An 18400-nucleotide genomic window follows, 5' to 3' on the forward strand; every position below is an offset into this window, starting at 1 on the left:
CAGAATGACATAACGACGACATTACTGGTAAGTATAAATAGTGCTAATGGAGGAAATCATGTGAATTATAAATCGGAGATGAATTATGCTAAAAAGGTCATGGAAATGCAGCAATATCACCAGGGATTGGTTGTAGAATCGCTGCTCAGAAAACCAGGTTTTGAAAAACATCGATTAAAATGAAACTTAGAGAAGTGTACCTGATACACAACTTCAAGAAAGGACAGCGACACAGAAAGAGCCCGAGGTGATCATAGGGATTTCAGAAATGGAAAGGTAGTTATCAGTAATGTTAAAATGAAAATCTCCACCGTCACCGTGTCAGCAAGAACCTCCACCATCACTGTGTCAGTGAGAAATACATGTTTCACCCTCAGACTCCCAACCTACTCCCTGTACACTCAGAAGTGCATGGCCAGATCTGCCCTAGCTCTCTTACAAGTTTTTCGATAACTCCACTTCAGTTGGTCCATTGTCAAATAATGAATTGGAAAACAGGAGGGTGACAGAAAGCTTAGTGACATGATGTCATGACAACAGCCTTTCCCTCAATGACAACAATACAAAAGAGCTGGGAGTCATTAACTTCAGGAAAGTTGGAGGGTCACACACTCCTGTTTACATCAATGATATTGAGGTTACAGAGGGTTGACAGCTTCAAGTTCCTAGGAGTGAAGATCACCAATAGCTTGTCCTGGTCCAACCACGTTGGTGTCACCAGCTAGAAAGTTCACCAACGCGTCTACTTTCTCAGGAGGCTAATGTGGCTTGTCCCTGTCGACCCTCATCAATTTTTTATTGATGTACCATAGAAAGCATCCTATCTGCATGGAAAATGGTATTGGGAGTGTTCACCGGTGGAGGGAGAAAAATGAGAATTGGGGATAATCAGAATCAGGCTTAATACCACCGGCATATGCAGTGAAATTCGGTAACTTTGCAGCTGCAGTGCCATGCAATACGTGAATACAACGTCGAAAACAGCCTCATTAGAGTAAGTATATATAAAATTGATAAATTAAGATAAATAGTGAAAACACAGACATTTTAAACAAGTAGTTTTCATGGGTTCAAAGAGAAAGCTGCAGGTTACCCTAACTTGCCTCTGAGCCAGGAGATTGTGAGTTTGGGACTCACTTGAGCCACTAAATCAAGACGAACACTCCCAGCGCAATACAGAGAGAATTCTCGATCGTCTTTTCAGGTAGTACTGAAATCCCATGTGCCCTTCGATCTGAGGCCAAATATTTATCATCTATCAACCTACAGCCAATTATCTGCTTACAACCTGCACATTATTGCAATAGTGAGGATGTTTCAAAAGCACTTAATTGATGGCGAACTGCTTTAAGATATGCAAAGCGCTTTACACGGCTCTTTTCTACCTTCAGGGCTCTAAAGCAATGTCCCACCATAAACTTACCTCAGAGGGGCAGAATTCAACAGCTTATGTTAGCCTTCTTTCTCCTGAACATATAAATGAACTCAGTGTTTTTCCCCTATGGCTGCAAGGTGTCCTGTTCCGAGCTGACGCTGTTGCGTTCCTTCGTTGCCGCGGCAACCAAACCCCGCCCACCAAGGCCCGAGCGAAGAACTGGAACCAACACCCGCCTCTTGATTGACGGCACTATCAGCCCATCAAGTATCGGTCTCTGCGAGCAGGAGCAGGCGCAAAAGAAGGTGATCGCCATTGCACTTTGGTGTTTGTAGTCCATTTGCCCTTTCAATCACTGTGGAGCACAACATTGGAACGACAAATCCCAGCAGGCTCACCTTCTCCTCGCGCCGACTGGCTTGTATTTGGATTTGAATGGACGTTGGGAATTTGGCGGGATATTTAGGATCGAAAAGCTGGAGCGCCCGTCAGCAGAGCAGTTTGGATTAATATAAATTAACGGCAACTGAAGAAACAGCAGACGAACTAAAATCGGAGGGGAAAGATGGCAAACGAAGTGGATTCGGGCGGAAGGCGCAAACGCGGCTGTGAGTAGATCGTTGTGATGCAGCTTCCCCTTACCCCCGTCTGGGGGTCTAATAGCTGCTGACTGGTAGACAGGGTGGTGAAGAAGGCGCCTTTTGCAGTGAGTTTAGCTTACTGGAGGAAATCAGCGGGTCCAGCAGCACTTGTGGTGGTGGTGGTGGTGGTGGTAATGTGGGGGGGGGGGGGTAGAGTTGTCAACGTTTCTGGTCGAAACCCTGCATCGGAAATGTTCCTCCACCACCCCCACCCCGACCCCGACAGTCCAGCTGATCGTTGCTTGCTCCAGATTTCAGTCCCTCGTTTTCCTTTGCAGTGTGTGGTGAGACTGTACTGAATTGTGTGCAGCTTTGGTCAGGTTCAATTTTATTGTCATTAAAAGTGCCATCAAAATCAGCTTTTTGCTGCAACAGTAAATTTGCAGCAGCAAGTTTGATCAAAAACTTAAATCAATGTAAATTATACTCAATTTGCACGACAAATCAAGCATATTGACACTAGTGCAAGCTGAGAGAAAAAAGAAATGTAGTATAAGGTAGATTTGGAGTTTCTCGGGTTGGTTCAGGAATCTGATGGCAGTGGGGAAAAAGCTGTTATTGAACGTTCAGGTGTTAGTCATAGGGCTCCTGAGCCTCCTGCCTGCTGACAGCGTGAAGAAGAGGACATGGCCCAGATAGTGAGGGTCCTGCTGTACAAGACGTTGGTAAGGGTGCACCTGCACTGTGGGCTGTCCCCAGCACACCCCTGAGTCAAATATTGTCAAATATTTCACTGTACAGGTGATAAATAAATCTGAGTAATGCAATTATACAGGACGTTGATGAGGCCACTGTGATGAGGTGTACTGTGCTCTGGAAAGAACACAGAAGATTTATTAGAATGTTGCTAGGACTTAAGGGCCCAAGTTATAGGGAGAGGCTGGGCATATAAGTTCTTTATTTATGGAGAGAAGGGCACTGAGAGGTGTCATAGAGCAGTATAAAATAGTGAGTGGTGTAGATGGAGTGAATGCAGAGTCTTTCCAGAGAAGGTGAACTATCATTTAAGGTGAGAGGTGGAAAAGATTTCAGAGACCCAAGGGGAAACGTCAGGATGGTGGTCAGAGGAAGTGATAGAGATGGGAACACTTAAGAGTCAATTGGATAAGTAACAGGAAATTCTGCAGATGCTAGAAATCCAAAGCAACACACGCAAAATACAGGAAGAACTTGGCAGGTCAGGCAGCATCTCTGGAAAGAAATAGTCACTGTCTCGGGCCGAGATCTTTTGTCGGGGAAGGAGCACAAGCTGGGAGGTGATGGGTGAAGCTAGGGCAGGGATTGAAGTGAGAAGCTGGGAGGTGATGGGTGAAGTTGGGGAGGGATTGAAGTGAGAAACTGGGAGGTGATGGGTGAAGCTAGGGGAGGGATTGAAGTGAGAAACTGGGAGGTGATGGGTGAAGCTGGGGAGGGATTGAAGTGAGAAACTGGGAGGTGATGGGTGAAGCTGGGGGAGGGATTGAAGTGAGAAACTGGGAGGTGATGGGTGAAGCTGGGGAGGGATTGAAGTGAGAAACTGGGAGGTGATGGGTGAAGCTGGGGGAGGGATTGAAGTGAGAAACTGGAAGGTGATGGGTGAAGTTGGGGAGGGATTGAAGTGAGAAACTGGGAGGTGATGGGTGAAGCTAGGGGAGGGATTGAAGTGAGAAACTGGGAGGTGATGGGTGGAAAAGGTAAAGGGCTGAAGAAGGAAACAGGAGAGGGACCATGGGAGAAAGGGAGGTGGTAGGTGAGGAAAAGGGAAGGGGTAATAGGGGAGCCAGTGTGGGGATTGGAAAGAAAGAGGGAGGGGGAAAATTGCTGGAGGTTAGAGAAATTGAGACGAAATATGAGGAGTTGCTCCTCTGGTTGGTTGTGAGTGGCCTCATCATAGTAGTAGAGGACCAACATGTTAGAATGGGAATGGAGGTTGGAACCAAAATGATTGTCTATCCAGAAATCCTGCTTGTTGAGAATGGAGTGCAGGTACTCAACAAAACAGTCCCCCAGTCTACGCTGGGACTCACTAATGTCCAGGCCATTACATTGGGACACTGGATACAAAAGACAATCCCAACAGATTTGCAGGTGAAGCTTGTCTCACCTCAAAGGACTCTTTGGGGCTCTGAATGGAGGTGAATGGACCTAGGAAATGGTTGAGGCAGATACATTAACGGCATTAAAATCTGCTCCACATATCTCTGAATCAAAATCAGGTTTATTATCACTGTCTTATGTGATGTGAAATTTGTTGTTTTGTGGCAGCAACACAGTGCAAAGGCATAGAATTACTATAAATTGCAAAATAAATAAATAGTGAAAAACAAGAGGAACAGTGAGGTGGGGTTCATGGACAATTGAGAAATCCAATAACAAAGGGAAAGAATCGTTGATTGAATCTTCCCCCCCTCTCACTTTAAATGCACGTCCTCTTGTATTAGATGTTTTGACTCTAGGAAACAGATACTGGCTGCCTACCTACGCCTCTCATAATCTTATGATTGCTATCAGATCTCCCCTCAGCCTCTAACGCTCCAGACAAAACATCCCAAGTTTGTCCATCCTCTCCTTGTAGCACATGACCCAGGCAGCATCTTCAGACTGGAAAGGAAGGGGGAAGACGCCATTATCGGCAGCACTGGATACAATTGGACAACAGCAGTAAATTTGCAAGTGATGTGTTACTGTCTGGGGCTTTCAATGGAGGTGAATGGGCAGGTGTAGCACTTTGGCTGCTTACAGGGATAAGTGCCAGGAGGGAGATCAGTGGGGAGGGATGAATGGTTAAGGGAATATGGAGGGAGCAATCCCTGCAGAAAGTAAAAAGTGGAAGAGGAGGTGAGGTAAAGATGTGTTCAGTAATAGGATCCCTTTGGAGATGGCGGAAGTTGTGGAGAATGATGCGTTGGATAGAGGCTCGTGGGGTGGTAGTATAGACAAGAGGAACTCTCACTGTTAAGGTGAAGGGAAAAATGTTGTGAGTGTGGATATCTGGGAGACAGGAGACGTGGATGAGGGCAGCATCAAATATATCGATGGATAAGGGTTTAACAGTACCCCCCCCCCCCCTTTAAAATCTACTCAGTTTTTTTTCCATCAGACCTGCTGAAGGGTCTGTCTGAAATGTTGACTGTATGTTTTTCCATAAATGCTGCCTGGCCTGCTGAGTTCCCCCAGCATTTTGTGTGAAGTGTCAAACGGAGTTAGCTTGGTGGCCACCGTAATGGACATGGATGAAAAGCAATATGGAGACACAAGATGATAAGTTTTGGAATCTGAATCAGAGTCGGGTTTATTGTCACTGATATGTCATGAAATTTGTTGTTTTCAGCAGTTGTACAGTGTGAGTTATAAAAGCTGCCATAAGTTACAAACATAAACAGTGCAGAAGAGGTAGTGTTCACAGACAGTTCAGAAATCTGATGGTGGGAGGGAAGAAACTGTTCTTAAAACATCGAGAGTGGGAACTAAACCACTTCCCAACAGTAGTAAATCGAAGAAGTCATACCCATTTGGTGAGGGTCTTTAATGATAGATGCTACCTTCTTGAGACACCACCTATTGAAGATGTGGGGAGGGTTGTACCTGTGATGAGCTGACCGAGTCTAATTCAGCAATTGGGTATAAATGAGGAAAATTAAAACTGTTGGAAGACCCAGTGGTTTGGGCAGCATCTGTGGTGATAGCAGGGTAGTTGATATTTAAGGTCAAGATCCTGCATCACATCTGTGTCCAGTCTCGATGCAGTGTCTCACCCTGAATCATCACCTATCTTTCTGCCACCACAGATACTTCCTCATCCATTAGGTTCCCTACGCAGTTTGTTTTGTTTTGATGAGGAAACTGAGGATCCTATTGAATGGCACAGCTGCCTTGAGTGACTGATTTCTTCTGTTCTTATGAGTAGCCATGATGGGCCATACAGCTGAAGAGTGACCTGTTAGAAGTTTATAAAGCTGAGGGGCATAGATGAAGTGCAGTCTGAATCTTTTTCCCAGGGTGGAAATGTCAGATATTAGAGGGTATAGGTTTTTTGTGAGGGAGAAAAGTTTAAAGGAAATTTATGAAGGAAGTGATTTTACATGGGGAGTGGTAGTTACCTGGAATATGCTGCCGGGGAGGTGGTAGAGGCAGATGTATAGTAATACTACAGAGGCGTTCAGAAGGGAATAGTAGGATATAGACCACATGCAGGTAGATTGGCATTGGCATATTCAGTCATGATGGGTTGAATGGCCTGTAGCTATGCTGTACTGTTCTGTGTTTAAAAGACAACAGAATTAAAGAAAAAAAATTGCCTCTTGGAATTATTGAAGGACAAGGTGAAGAGGTTTCCCTAGCTGAGGGTTGCATTCTAAAATCAGGATCTGCCATTCAGGGCAGAGATGAAATTAAGATTCTTCACTCGGTGGTGGATCTTTGGAATTCTCTACCCAGGAGAATTATGGTAGCTGTCATTAAGTGCATGCAGAGCTCAAGTGGTGGGCTGTTGGATAATTGAGGGATGCAGACACAGTATTTACAGGAAGAGATTAGCAGTGACCTTATTGAAAGGTGGGGCATGATTATTATGAACAAATATGACACATTGATGGGAGGGTGGAATTTGGCCCCTTGCAAGATGCCAGCTCTTTGATCACATTTCACTTTGTCCTAGTGTACTGCTCTTTTGCCCTGTGCGGGCAAGTGAGATTTAGTTTAATAGTTTGGTACAATATCGAGGGCTGAAGGGCCTGTCCTGTGCTGTACAGCTGCAATTTCTTTCCCTTTTCATATTTATCCATGGCAATGGAATAAAATTACAAAGCAAGTTCCTTGAGGAGAACAAGGAATGTAAGGGTACACTTAAGTAAATTAGGAGAGCAAAAAGGGGGCCATGAGGTATTCCTGGCAGATAAGGTAAAGGAGAATCTTAAAATGTGCTCAAAGTATATTAAGAATTTAAAGGGTAGGTAGGAAATGAGAAAGTCCCCTAAAAAGGTTCACTGTGGTAATTATGTGGACAACCTTTTAGATGTCTCTACCATAGAGAAGAACATGGAAGCTAGAGAATTCAGTGGAGAAACAGTGATATCCTGCAGCATATCAGCATTATGAAAGAGGAGCTTTTGAATGGCATGAAGGTACATAAATATTTGGGGCTTGACCAGGTATATCCAAGGATAGTGTTGTTGGAACTGCCTTTTTTAAGTTTGCTGATGACACTGCTGTTGTTGGCCAAATCAAAAGTGACAAACTGGTATATAGGAAGGAGATTGTCAGCAAAACCTGACTACAAGAGTTGTTATTGACGACAGGAGGAAGAAGTTGGAGGTCCATGAGCCAGTCTTCATTAGGGGAATAGTGGTGGAGAGGGTCAGGAATTTTATATTGCTTGGTGTCAATGTATCAATGGATCTGACCCAGGACCAGAACATAGTTGTAATCAAAAAGGCACAAAATTTCCACTACTTTCTTAGAAATTTGAGTAGATTTGGCATGTCACCAAATCCTTTGCCAAACTTCTATAGATGCACAGTGGTTGCATCACATTCTGATATAGAAACATCTATGTCAGGAAGAGAAAAGTCTACAGAAAGTGGGAGATGCTGCCTAGTCCATCACAGGAAAACCCTCCCCGCTAAGTATGTTTACATGGAGTGCCACCAGAGGAAGGAGCATTAATTCTTAAAGAACCCCACCATTCAGGCCAGACCTTCTCACAACTACTGTTGGTTTCAATTTGAAAGAACCTGTTGGAGTCCAGTTTATTATCACTGAATTAGATGATGTGAAACTTGTTGTTGTGATTTATTATCGCAGTATATAACTCTGAAATTCTCCAGATCACCATGAAACCAAGAAAGAAGTATGATCATCAACCCCCAAATCCCTCCTCCCTGCGTAAACAAAAACCGAACAGGCACATCAACCCAATATCCCCCCTCCCTGGCACACAAAAGACAAGACAGATTGGGTGAAAAGCACAGAATACAATAAAACCATAAGGGTGGGGTGGGGGTGTCCACAGTCTAAGTCCAATCCAAAATGCAGAAAACCTGGGTAATACTCTCCCTCTCCATAGTAGAGCAATCTCACCACCGATTTTCAAAAAAGGTGTTTTAATTTCTACATAAGTTAAATGTGTATGAAATTCAAGATGAAGATTTGAGTTTTTGTCGTGTATATCAAAACGCAATGACATGCGTTAACAACTAATACACCTGAGGGTATGTTGGGGCAGTCTGCAAGTGTTGCCACACATTCCAGTGCCAACATCGCATGCCCACAATGTTTAGCAGAACACAAAAAGGAAAAAAACAGAGCAAAATAAGTCCCATTCCTCCCTCCTACCCACATGCATACACAGTCCCTTAACCCCAGAACAGACTTGTTTTCTTTGATCTTCAACTTCCAGTGGACTCTGAGTCAGGCTTGCAGACATTGGACCTCGACTTCCTCAGTGGACTCGCAGAGGTTCACAGACTATGCTCCGGCAAATGGGTTTTAACTTCCAGAATTTTAATTTGATGATCCTCTGCATCGATCCTGGGACACTCTAATCACTGAACACTAGGCTTTCAGCTATGGTCTCACTGATTCGTGAACCCAGGAGGTCTTCAGAACTTGTTCCTTCTCCCATACAAAATTCTGACTCCAGACCCACTGACATCTCACTGGTACGGGGTGAGGGGGCACTCGTTCATTTTCTGCCAACCCCACATCCAACCATGTCCAAATTGCTGCCTTTCAAACAAGGAGTGGAGACTAGATGAATCATTCATTTGGGCACTTTTGGCTGCAGATTTTTGTGTTTGTCTCTCTTCTGCATTGGTATGTTGGGCTCCCCCATCACTAAGAATGAGATACTTGTGGATTCTCCTCCACTGAGTTGTTTAATGACCCACCACCATTCATGACTGAATGTGGTGGGACTGTGGAGTATGGTTCCTATCTGTTGGTCGTGGTCTTGCTTAGCTTTGTCTGTTGCGTGCTGTTTTATTAGAGTCATAGAGCAACACAGCACAGGTTATTCAGCCCAACCAGTTCCTGCTGACCCTGGTGCCCACCTGGCCAGTCCCATTTTCCTGTGCTTGGCCCATATTCCTCTGAACCTGCCACACCATCTGTCTACATTCCTCTTAAACGATAATATTGTACCTGCCTCAATTAATTCCTCTGGCAGCTCATTCCATAGACTCGCCACATTCTGCATGAAAAATTGTCTGGTATTAAGTAGTTCTGTCTTGCAGCTTTGCCAGGTAGATTGTTTAATCCTGTGTCTGTCTGGCGCTGTTCCTGAAAAAGCCCCCTGTGCTCTTGTTGAACCATGGTTAATCCCCGATTTAGTGCTGTTCTGTCAATGAGGTTGCTAATTGTGTATGAGTACAATTCTGCTGTTTTCCATAGCCCACAGTGACTTATGAGTTCCTAGTCTGCTCCATTTAGCAGGTAGATTAGATTACATTTCAATATAATTAGTTTTATTTGTCACATGTACATTGAAACATAAAATGAAATGTGCCACTTGTGTCAATGACCAACACTGTTCGAGTACAGTATAGACTGGGGGCAGTCTGCAAGTGTCACAATACAATGAGGCAAAACAGAATGCTGGAGGAACTCAGCAGGTCAGGCAGCATCTATTGAGGAAAATAGACAGTTGACACTCGGGTTTGAGACTTTTCAAGACTCAAAGGTTCCTCTAGATGTTTTGTGTGTTCAGATTTTCAGCATGTGTAGTCTTTTTTGGTCTCTACTATGAAGGGCATTTTCAATGAAGTCAAGATTTTGTCACTGCTACCCATGCCAAGGTCATCTTTGTCCATAAGAAATGGGAGTAGGAGAATGCCCCTTAAGCCAGCCGTACCATTAGATATAAACTTAATCTTGTTCTCACTTTCCTATTGGTTCCATTCAGCTCTTGGTGCAATTGACCTGACTTGAACATATTCAGTGATATGGTCACTGGGGGTGGGGGGAGGGGGTGAGGGAGTGAATTTCAAAGATTTGCAATTCTCTGAAGTTGTTTTCTAATTGAACGGGGAATAGGCGTCAGGAAGTCAGGACTTAATTCTTGTTCTTAACTCAGCACAGATGTTACATTTTTGATATTATGGATTTTCTGTTTGAAATTTTTGTCATATTCTATAGGCAAAAATATAATCTGCAGAAAAGTTTGAAATAATGGATCTTTTGTGTGGAGTTTTACCATTAAAAGTACTTTCCAGACCTGTTCCATTCCCCTATCAGACAAAAAATGAATTGTTTTTATGGACATTGCAAAACCATGTGAATGAATTGCTCTTTATTTTCATAAATCTTTTGCTTGTGTTTAATTAGCAGCTTTTCCCAGAGGGTAAATATCAGATACTGGGCAGTTGCCAAGAGTCAATTTGTTTTAAGTAGGAGAGCTTATGCAGGTCACTAAGTTGGTCAAATTTAGTGAAATTTGATTCTCCTCTGCTAGTTCCATTAAGTTGGCAAATATTTTAAATTTCCTTTTCATATAAAGAATGCATGGATCAATTCATAGGATGGTTACTTCATTGTTTTTTTTTTGGCAAGCATACCTACCTAATCTCAGTCTCCAAGAACGAGGCCTCTTGGTTTTGATTTCAACTAAGGTGTCCCTGATGTAATCTAAGCAGTTCTTGCAGTCTGCTCAGGTAACTTGTGTTGCATTAGTATTCCCAGAAGCATTATTGGCAAGGGGATTCTAATACCCCCTTGGATATTAAGGGGATCAAAGGATTTGATGTTAGTGCAGGAATGTGATGCTGATCTCAATGTGGCAAGAGTGGCGCGGTAGTGTAGCAGTTAACATAAAGCTTTACAGTGCCGATGATCAGAATGTCGGAGTTCAATCTCATTTGCTGTCTATAATAAGTTTGCACATTCTCCCTGTGACTGCATGGGTTTCCTCTGGGTGCTCTGGTTTCCTCCCACATTCCAGAGATGTACGAGTAGAGTTAGTGAGTTGAGGGCATACTATGTTGGCACTGGAAGTGTGGTGATACTTGCAGGCTACCCCCAGCACAATCCTTGGACTGTGTTGTTCATTGATGCAAGCAACGATTTCACTGTAGGCATCCATTAGTCTCGAGAGACCATGTATTTGCGCCTTGGAACGTTTCCAGGGCGCAGGACTGGGCAGTGTTGTATGGGAGACCGGCAGTTGCCCAAGCTGCAAGTCTCCCCTCTCCATGCTGTCGCTGATGTTGTCCAAGGGAAGGGCAAGGACCGATACAGCTTGGCACTGGTGTCGTCGCAGAGCAATGCGTGGTTAAGTGTCTTGCTCAAGGACGCAACACGCTGCCTTAGCTGAGGCTTGAAAAACTAGTGACCTTCAGATCACTAGGCTGACACCTTAACCACTTGGCCATGCACCAACATTGTGTTTTAATGTACATGTGACAACTAAAGCTAATCTTGTATTCTTTACTGAAATGCAGCATGTGATGTGGCAAACTAGAACTCCACTCTACTCAGTTAGCTCTGCTTTGCCTCCAAATTGACAGGATGCTAGTCAGGTCTTTGTTGCAGGAGCACTAGATCTTAGTTTGAAAGAAGCTTTCTGAAAGAAACTTTAAAAGTCTTCATTAACCAGCCAATGATATCGTCACTTTTTCCGGCAGCCTTTGTATTGTACTGGGCACTAACATGAGTTTTAAACTGCCAACATCATCTTCCAAGGGTGGTGTCTCAAAAAGGCAACATCCATTATCAAGGACCTCACCATCCAGGACATGCTTCCTTTTCATCAGGGAGGAGGTACAGGAGCCTGAAGACCCACTTAATGTTTTAGGAACTGCTTCTTCCCCTCTGCCATCAGATTTCTGAGTGGCCCATGAACCTGGTTCTATTCCTCTTTTGCAACATTTATTTATTTTTACTGTAGCTTCCAGTAATTTGTTTAAACAACAATTTTCATGACTTGCGTCAGTGACAATAAACCTAATGCTGATTAGCCAAGGCATGGCATGTAGGTCTTTTACAAACATTCCCCTCTTGTGTCAAGCCTCATCTGATGATGTTTATATATACCTCTGGACTGTTTAAAACATCACCCTTCCCTTAGATTAGTGACCTATTGTATGTTTGGTTCCAGTTAAGTTTCTACATAATCATTCTCAGCCTAGTTTTCTGATCACTTCCTCGTCTTGTCCCTGTCTATCTCTGACATTCCTCAGGCTAATAGCCCTCAGTTTCAATCCCGACAGCATTGTCATCCTCTCTTTTTGTTTGTTCCAGTGCTCCAAACATGGTGGTTGTGCTTGCATAAAAACCACTCTGGTTTCTATTTTTTTTCTTGAGGCATCCATAGAAAGTGCATTCTTTGAGTAAGTTTAGTTTATTGTCATTCAACCATATACATGTATACTACCAAACGAAACAATGTTACACCAGACCAAGCTACAGTATGTATATATAACTTGCATACACTACACAAGGTGTAAATGAACAAAGTTTAAAAGTAAGCAGTATGATGCTGATGGCACATCATATGTGGTGAATCCTGGGTGGTATCAGGGAGTTCAGTAGTCTTACGACCTGGGGAAAGAAGCTATTTCCCATCCTAATAGTTCTTGTACTAACTCTGGTACCTCCTGCCTGATGGTAGGGGGTCAAAGTGATAGTTAGATGGATCGGAGGGAGCAAACTTGTGTGGTAATACCAAAAACCCTTGAGATAATGGTTTTATGCAAATTAATTCCCAAGTACAACTGCTCTGATATTAAGTGACAGGCACAAAATGCTTGAGGTTCTCTGCAAGTCGGGCAGCATCTATGGAGGGGAGTAAACAGCCAACATTTCAGACTGAGACCCTTTGCTCTGGGGGGATTATTCCCCTCCACAGATGCTGCCTCACTTGCTTAGTTCCTCCAGCATTTTTTGGGTGTTGCTCAAGATTTCCAGGATCTGCAGAATCTCTGTTTATGCTCTGATATTAAGCAATTTCAAGTGAGGCCTGGTATTGATTGAACTGGACCTGATAGGTGATCTTGGCACTTGACATTGTCTTGGGTAGTGATTGTCTGGAACAAGAGGATCTCTGTGCATTATAGTCTTTGCAGCACTGGAATTGCAAGTGTATCTTAATTGATTAGACCACTGACCACAAATAGAGAGGATCCTGTTCTGATGTCATCTCCACATATTCTGATATCTACCACCTTGGGCCAGGGCTTAGAAATGTGGGACTTGCCATCCCTTTGCAAGCTGTAGAGCATCCGCAGATTTTACAGTGACTGAATTCCCAGTGCATCTGAACGCTGGGACACTTTCCCCACATCACTGTAGAGGCTCCTTTGCTAGAAAACCTGCAGGCTGATTATCCTCTAGCTGGCAGTTAGAGACTAGTCTTGTGTTGTCCCATACCCCAAAGAATAAACTTGCAAGAGGAAGTTTTAATTTCCTCTTCCCATCCCAGTGAGGTTTTAAAATCTCCTTCTTGACAGTGAATTCTATTGTGGCTGTGCTCCTACAGCTCTCCTTCATCACATATTCTGTTCCTGATTTGGTGTTTTGTCTCTTCCCTGCATCACTTTAAGTTCTGTAACACTTGGTGATATTTTGAATCCATTTCTAAAGTTTCCTCAATACCAACAGTTCTAGTCTGTTTTTACTTTTCCTTTTAAAGACACTAATGAAATCTATGTTTTTCAAGTACTTACTATAGCTGAAGTTTCTGTCCCTTGTTGGGTCAGTTCTCTGATGCTTTGCTGAAGCATTTATTCTTCCTGTGTGATCCTGGATTGGGTGGTGTTGATGGGACACTTGACGATGGAGCACATCGCTTAATGTGATTGCAATTTACAGCCAAGCATAAAAACCACACGGCCTTGTAATAGGGCCGCACTGGATAATCAAGAAGGCTTGATTTTCCCCTTCAACCGCAATCCTTCCCCCACCTCCCCATTTCCCTCCCCATGTTAAAAAAAAATTCCCATTGCAATTTACTATCTTGTACACTACACAATTAATTAATTTCGCATGGAGCAGCAATTTGACTTGAGGGCTTTCCGGTTGAGGAAGTTTAAATCCACACCAGACGTTACTCTTTCCCTACATAGAAACTTACAGCACAATACAGGTCTTTCGGCCCACAAAGTTGTGCGGAACATGTCCCTACCTTAGAAATTACTAGGCTTACCTATAGCCCTCTATTTTTCTAAGCTCCATGTACCTATCCAAAAGCCCATTCCACGCACTCACCATACTCTGAGTAAAAAAACTTAACCCTGACGTCTCCTCTGTACCTACTCCCCAGCACCTTAAACCTGTGTCCTCTTGTGGCAGCCATTTCAGCCCTGGGAAAAAGCCTCTGACTATCCACACGATCAATGCCTCTCATCATCTTGTACACCTCTATCAGGTCACCTCTCATCCTCCTTTGCTCCAAGGAGAAAAGGCTGAGTTCACTCAACCTGTTCTCATAAGGTATTCTTCTCAATCCAGGCAACATTCTTGTAAACTCTTCTGCACCCTTTCTATGGCTTCCACATCCTTCTTGTAGTGAGGCGACCGGAACTGAGCACAGTATTCCAAGTGGGGTCTGACCAGGCTCCTATGTAGCTGCAACATTACCTCTCGGCTCTTAAGTTCAATTCCACGATTGATGAAGGCCAATACACCATACACCTTCTTAACCCCAGAGTCAACCTGCACAGCTGCTTTAAGCGTCCTATGAACTCGGACCCCAAGGTCCCTCTGATTCTCCTCACTGCCAAGAGTCTTACCATTAATACTATATACTGTATTCTTCCATCATATTTGATACAGCTATTGGTAGTCTCTTTGACTGACTGTAGCATTCTTTTACTTTTTGTTCTTCAGTAAGTACTCAGCTTTTGATTGTTGAGAGGTTATGTACCAGTTATTGTTTGATCCCGTCCTGTTTATGTAAATTGCATTTAAAATGATCAGAGCAACGCAGGTGATGTTGCTGTTTGGTGTGCTTGCCTTTAGTCAGGGAATAGAGTATAAGAGGCCGTTATGTTACAAGTTTACAAGGAATTCATGTGGCTTCACTGGGAGCACTGTGTAGAGTTCTGGTGGCCATGCTGTAAGGAAGACATGATTAACCTGGAAAGGGTGCAGCAAAGCTCAAGGATGATGTTGCTGGGACTGAGCAGCTTAAGTGATGAGGAGAGACTGGACAGTCTGGGCTACTTTCGCCAGAGTGAAGGAGGTTGATAAGGTACCTTATTACAGCTTGGTTTGGAAATGCCAGTGCCCAAGAAAGGAAAAGCCTCAAAATGCTCTCTTATTGCTGCTGCTATCAAAAAGAATGTACAGGAGCCTCAGGACCCACACCACCAGGTTCAGGAACAGTTATTACCCCTCAACCATCAGGCTCTTGAACCAGAAGGTTAACTTCATTCAACTTCAGTTGCCCATCACTGAATTGTTCTTACAACCTATGGACTCACTTCCAAGGACCTTCTTATGTTTTTGATATTTATTGCTTATTTATTATTATTTTTCTTTTTAGATTTGCACAGTTTGTTGCCTTTACACATTGGTTGTTTGTCCATCTTGTGTGTGGTATTTCCATTTTACAGTGAATGCCCGCAAGAAAATGAACCTCAGGATAGTATATGGCGACATGTATTTTGATAATAAATTTACTTTGACCTTTACAGGGGTGTATAAAATCATGTGGGTCACAGATAAGTTGGATGGTCAGTCTTTTTCTCCAGAGTGGGGCTGAAACTAGATGGCATAGTTTGAAGGTCAGAGGATGAAGATTTAAAAGGGACCTGAGGGGCAAGTTTTTCAACATTTGTCCTCCTCGTCCATCCCTGTTTTCCCTGTCCATTCTTTAATGTCGTCCATCTATCTTTTCCTCTGTCTGCCTCTCCTTTTCCCCTCCACAGTTCCTTGTAGAACAGTCTTTGCAAGGCCACTGGATCTTGTTATGTGGCTGTACCATCTCAGCTTTCTTTTCTTCACCGTTGTGAGAAGGTCTTCATGGGGGCCAATGTGGTGCTGGATGGTCTTACAGACCTGCTCATTTGTGATGTGGTCCAAGTTTGAGTTGCCCAAGATGTTGCAATAGCATCTCATTTCCATTGCCTGTATCTTCCTCTGTAGCTCTGCTGTGAGTGTCTATAGGTCTATTAAAAAAGAAATCAAGGCATCTTAAAAGTTTCTTTCCCCAGACAGTTATTCTGGCCGACCATTCTAGTTAGCTCTGTTTTGTTAACCCCTCCCCCAAGTCTCTGCATTGCAATGTAGACACTTATTATATGCTGTTTACATTGTAAATACATGTTGGTGTTTATTCACAAACATTTCTTCCACATCCATCCTTTAACCTCTAACTTCATTAGCTTTTTAAACTTACAGATAATGTTTATCTTACATAATTCTTTACTTTGAGATTTGTTGAATTTTTTATTTGCTGCATGTTGTGCCCTGACCATCACACCACAGTAAATTCCTAATGTATGTAAATATATATGACAAATAAAGTTGATCAATCAATAGGATCAATAAGAAACTTCTCAGATGCAAATTTCTGAACTCTTGCCTCTTTAACCATAACCATATAACCATATAACAATCACAGCACGGAAACAGGCCATCTTGGCCCTCCTAGTCCGTGCCGAACCCTTAATCTCACCTAGTCCCACCTACCCGCACTCAGCCCATAACCCTCCACTCCTTTCCTGTCCATATACCTATCCAATTTTACCTTAAATGACACAACTGAACTGGCCTCTACTACTTCTACAGGAAGCTCATTCCACACAGCTATCACTCTTTGAGTAAAGAAATACCCCCTCGTGTTTCCCTTAAACTTCTGCCCCCTAACTCTCAAATCATGTCCTCTAGTTTGAATCTCCCCTACTCTCAATGGAAACAGCCTGTTCACGTCAACTCTATCTATCCCTCTCAAAATTTTAAATACTTCGATCAAATCCCCCCTCAACCTTCTACGCTCCAATGAATAGAGTCCTAACTTGTTCAACCTTTCTCTGTAACTTAATTGCTGAAACCCAGGTAACATCCTAGTAAATCGTCTCTGCACTCTCTCTAATTTAATTTTATTTATTAAATTTTAATTTAATTTTCTCTTTCTAACTGGTTTAGGATTTTAACTTTCTCTGAGGATCATAGGCTGCCCAAAGGGTTAAGGAATGGAGTTCCCAGAGAGGTGAATTTGGGTGTGATTGCTTCTTAAAGAAATTGTAAAACAAATGACCTGTCACTCTTGTGAAGGCTGCCTCACAGTCCAGTAATACATAATCACTGTCTTGAGCTGCATTGTTTGTTGTCTTTCATTCTTGGTCTTTAATTACCTGAGCTAATTAGGATGTTAAGCAAATTGTAGCATTAGTTTCATCTCAGAGTTCTTGATTAGCTGTGCTTTTCTGTATCACAAACATACTCATTTTAAGGACTGGAGAAATGGACTATCTTAACCATCACCATGTCACAAATGAACAGATACCTCAATCAAATCCTCTTCCAGTTACATAATGTCTCCCTTCCCCCTCTTTGGCTTCACTTAGGAAGCTATGGTTTGTCCTGTTCAGGAATCTATATTGTGTGTCCACTCTGGTATTGCTTAAATTGGGTGTTCTATCTAACATCATGGTCTCTTGATCTACAGTATATTCTGATTATCACGGTGTGCTCATCTTGTTTCCACTGAAGTAATGTGGCCAGACCTTGCTTCAAAACTGGTGGTACGGACTGCTGGTTTTAGAACACTGCTAAACAACATCTGCGAAGCTTCTAACTTAAAGAAAACTGTCTGTACTGTTATGTTCTTTCCTTTCACTTGGATGATTTTCTTTCTGATCACACTACCTTGACTATTGGTATTGCAATATTGAGATATTATTTTGCAATGACATCTCAAGTTTTTTAACCCATTATTCCATAACATAACTTTCAACATATGAGTGATGGAGCAAACTTCACAGAACATATTTAACTTGGTAGCTGTTTGATGCACTGAGCAAGACTTCTCCCTAGTCTAGTGTTATGTAATCAGTGAAATACATAATTAAAACAGTTAGCACAACCAATTCAGGTGGGCTACTAACTTGCACTGCCAGTTGTAGCTTTCTGTAAACAACCTGAGGTTCATATCACAGTCCAGAGTGCAAAATGTAGACTGATATTACAGCAACCCACATAAAATTGCTGGAAGAACTCTGATTGAAAGCATCTGTGAAGGGAAATGGACTATGGTTTGGGTCGAGGCCGTTCATCAGGTGTCGATGAAGGGTCTTGGCTCGAAGCATTGTTTGTTTATTCCCCTGTGTAGATACTGACTGACTTGCTGAGTTCATCCAGCATTATGTGAGTGTTGCTCAAGATTTCCAGCATCTTTCCTCTTGTGACCGATACTCCAGCTGAGTAAAAGGGAATAGTACTCTTTCCTCTCTCTGGATGTAAAGATCTC

At 42.9% G+C, this 18400-nt stretch overlaps 2 protein-coding genes across 3 annotated transcripts in view; one reads left to right on the forward strand and one right to left on the reverse strand.

Moving 5' to 3' along the window:
- Positions 1–1578, reverse strand: part of LOC132399501 (tetratricopeptide repeat protein 24) — a 110423-nt gene extending 108845 nt beyond the window's left edge. Inside the window, exon 1 of one of the 2 annotated variants that reach the window (XM_059979937.1) lies at positions 1424–1578. The gene's annotated coding sequence lies outside the window, so the exon portion shown is untranslated. The remainder of the gene's footprint in view (positions 1–1423) is intronic. The other variant, XM_059979938.1, reaches the window with a different exon arrangement.
- A 265-nt stretch (positions 1579–1843) lies between these two features.
- iqgap3 (IQ motif containing GTPase activating protein 3) overlaps positions 1844–18400 on the forward strand; it is a 227309-nt gene continuing 210752 nt past the window's right edge. The window contains exon 1 of the mRNA XM_059979942.1: positions 1844–1983. Within this exon, the coding sequence (XP_059835925.1) occupies positions 1941–1983 (43 nt within the window). The 5' untranslated portion in view covers positions 1844–1940. The remainder of the gene's footprint in view (positions 1984–18400) is intronic.

The sequence above is a fragment of the Hypanus sabinus genome, chromosome 9 (genome assembly GCF_030144855.1).
Source record: "Hypanus sabinus isolate sHypSab1 chromosome 9, sHypSab1.hap1, whole genome shotgun sequence".
Lineage (NCBI taxonomy): Eukaryota > Metazoa > Chordata > Chondrichthyes > Myliobatiformes > Dasyatidae > Hypanus > Hypanus sabinus.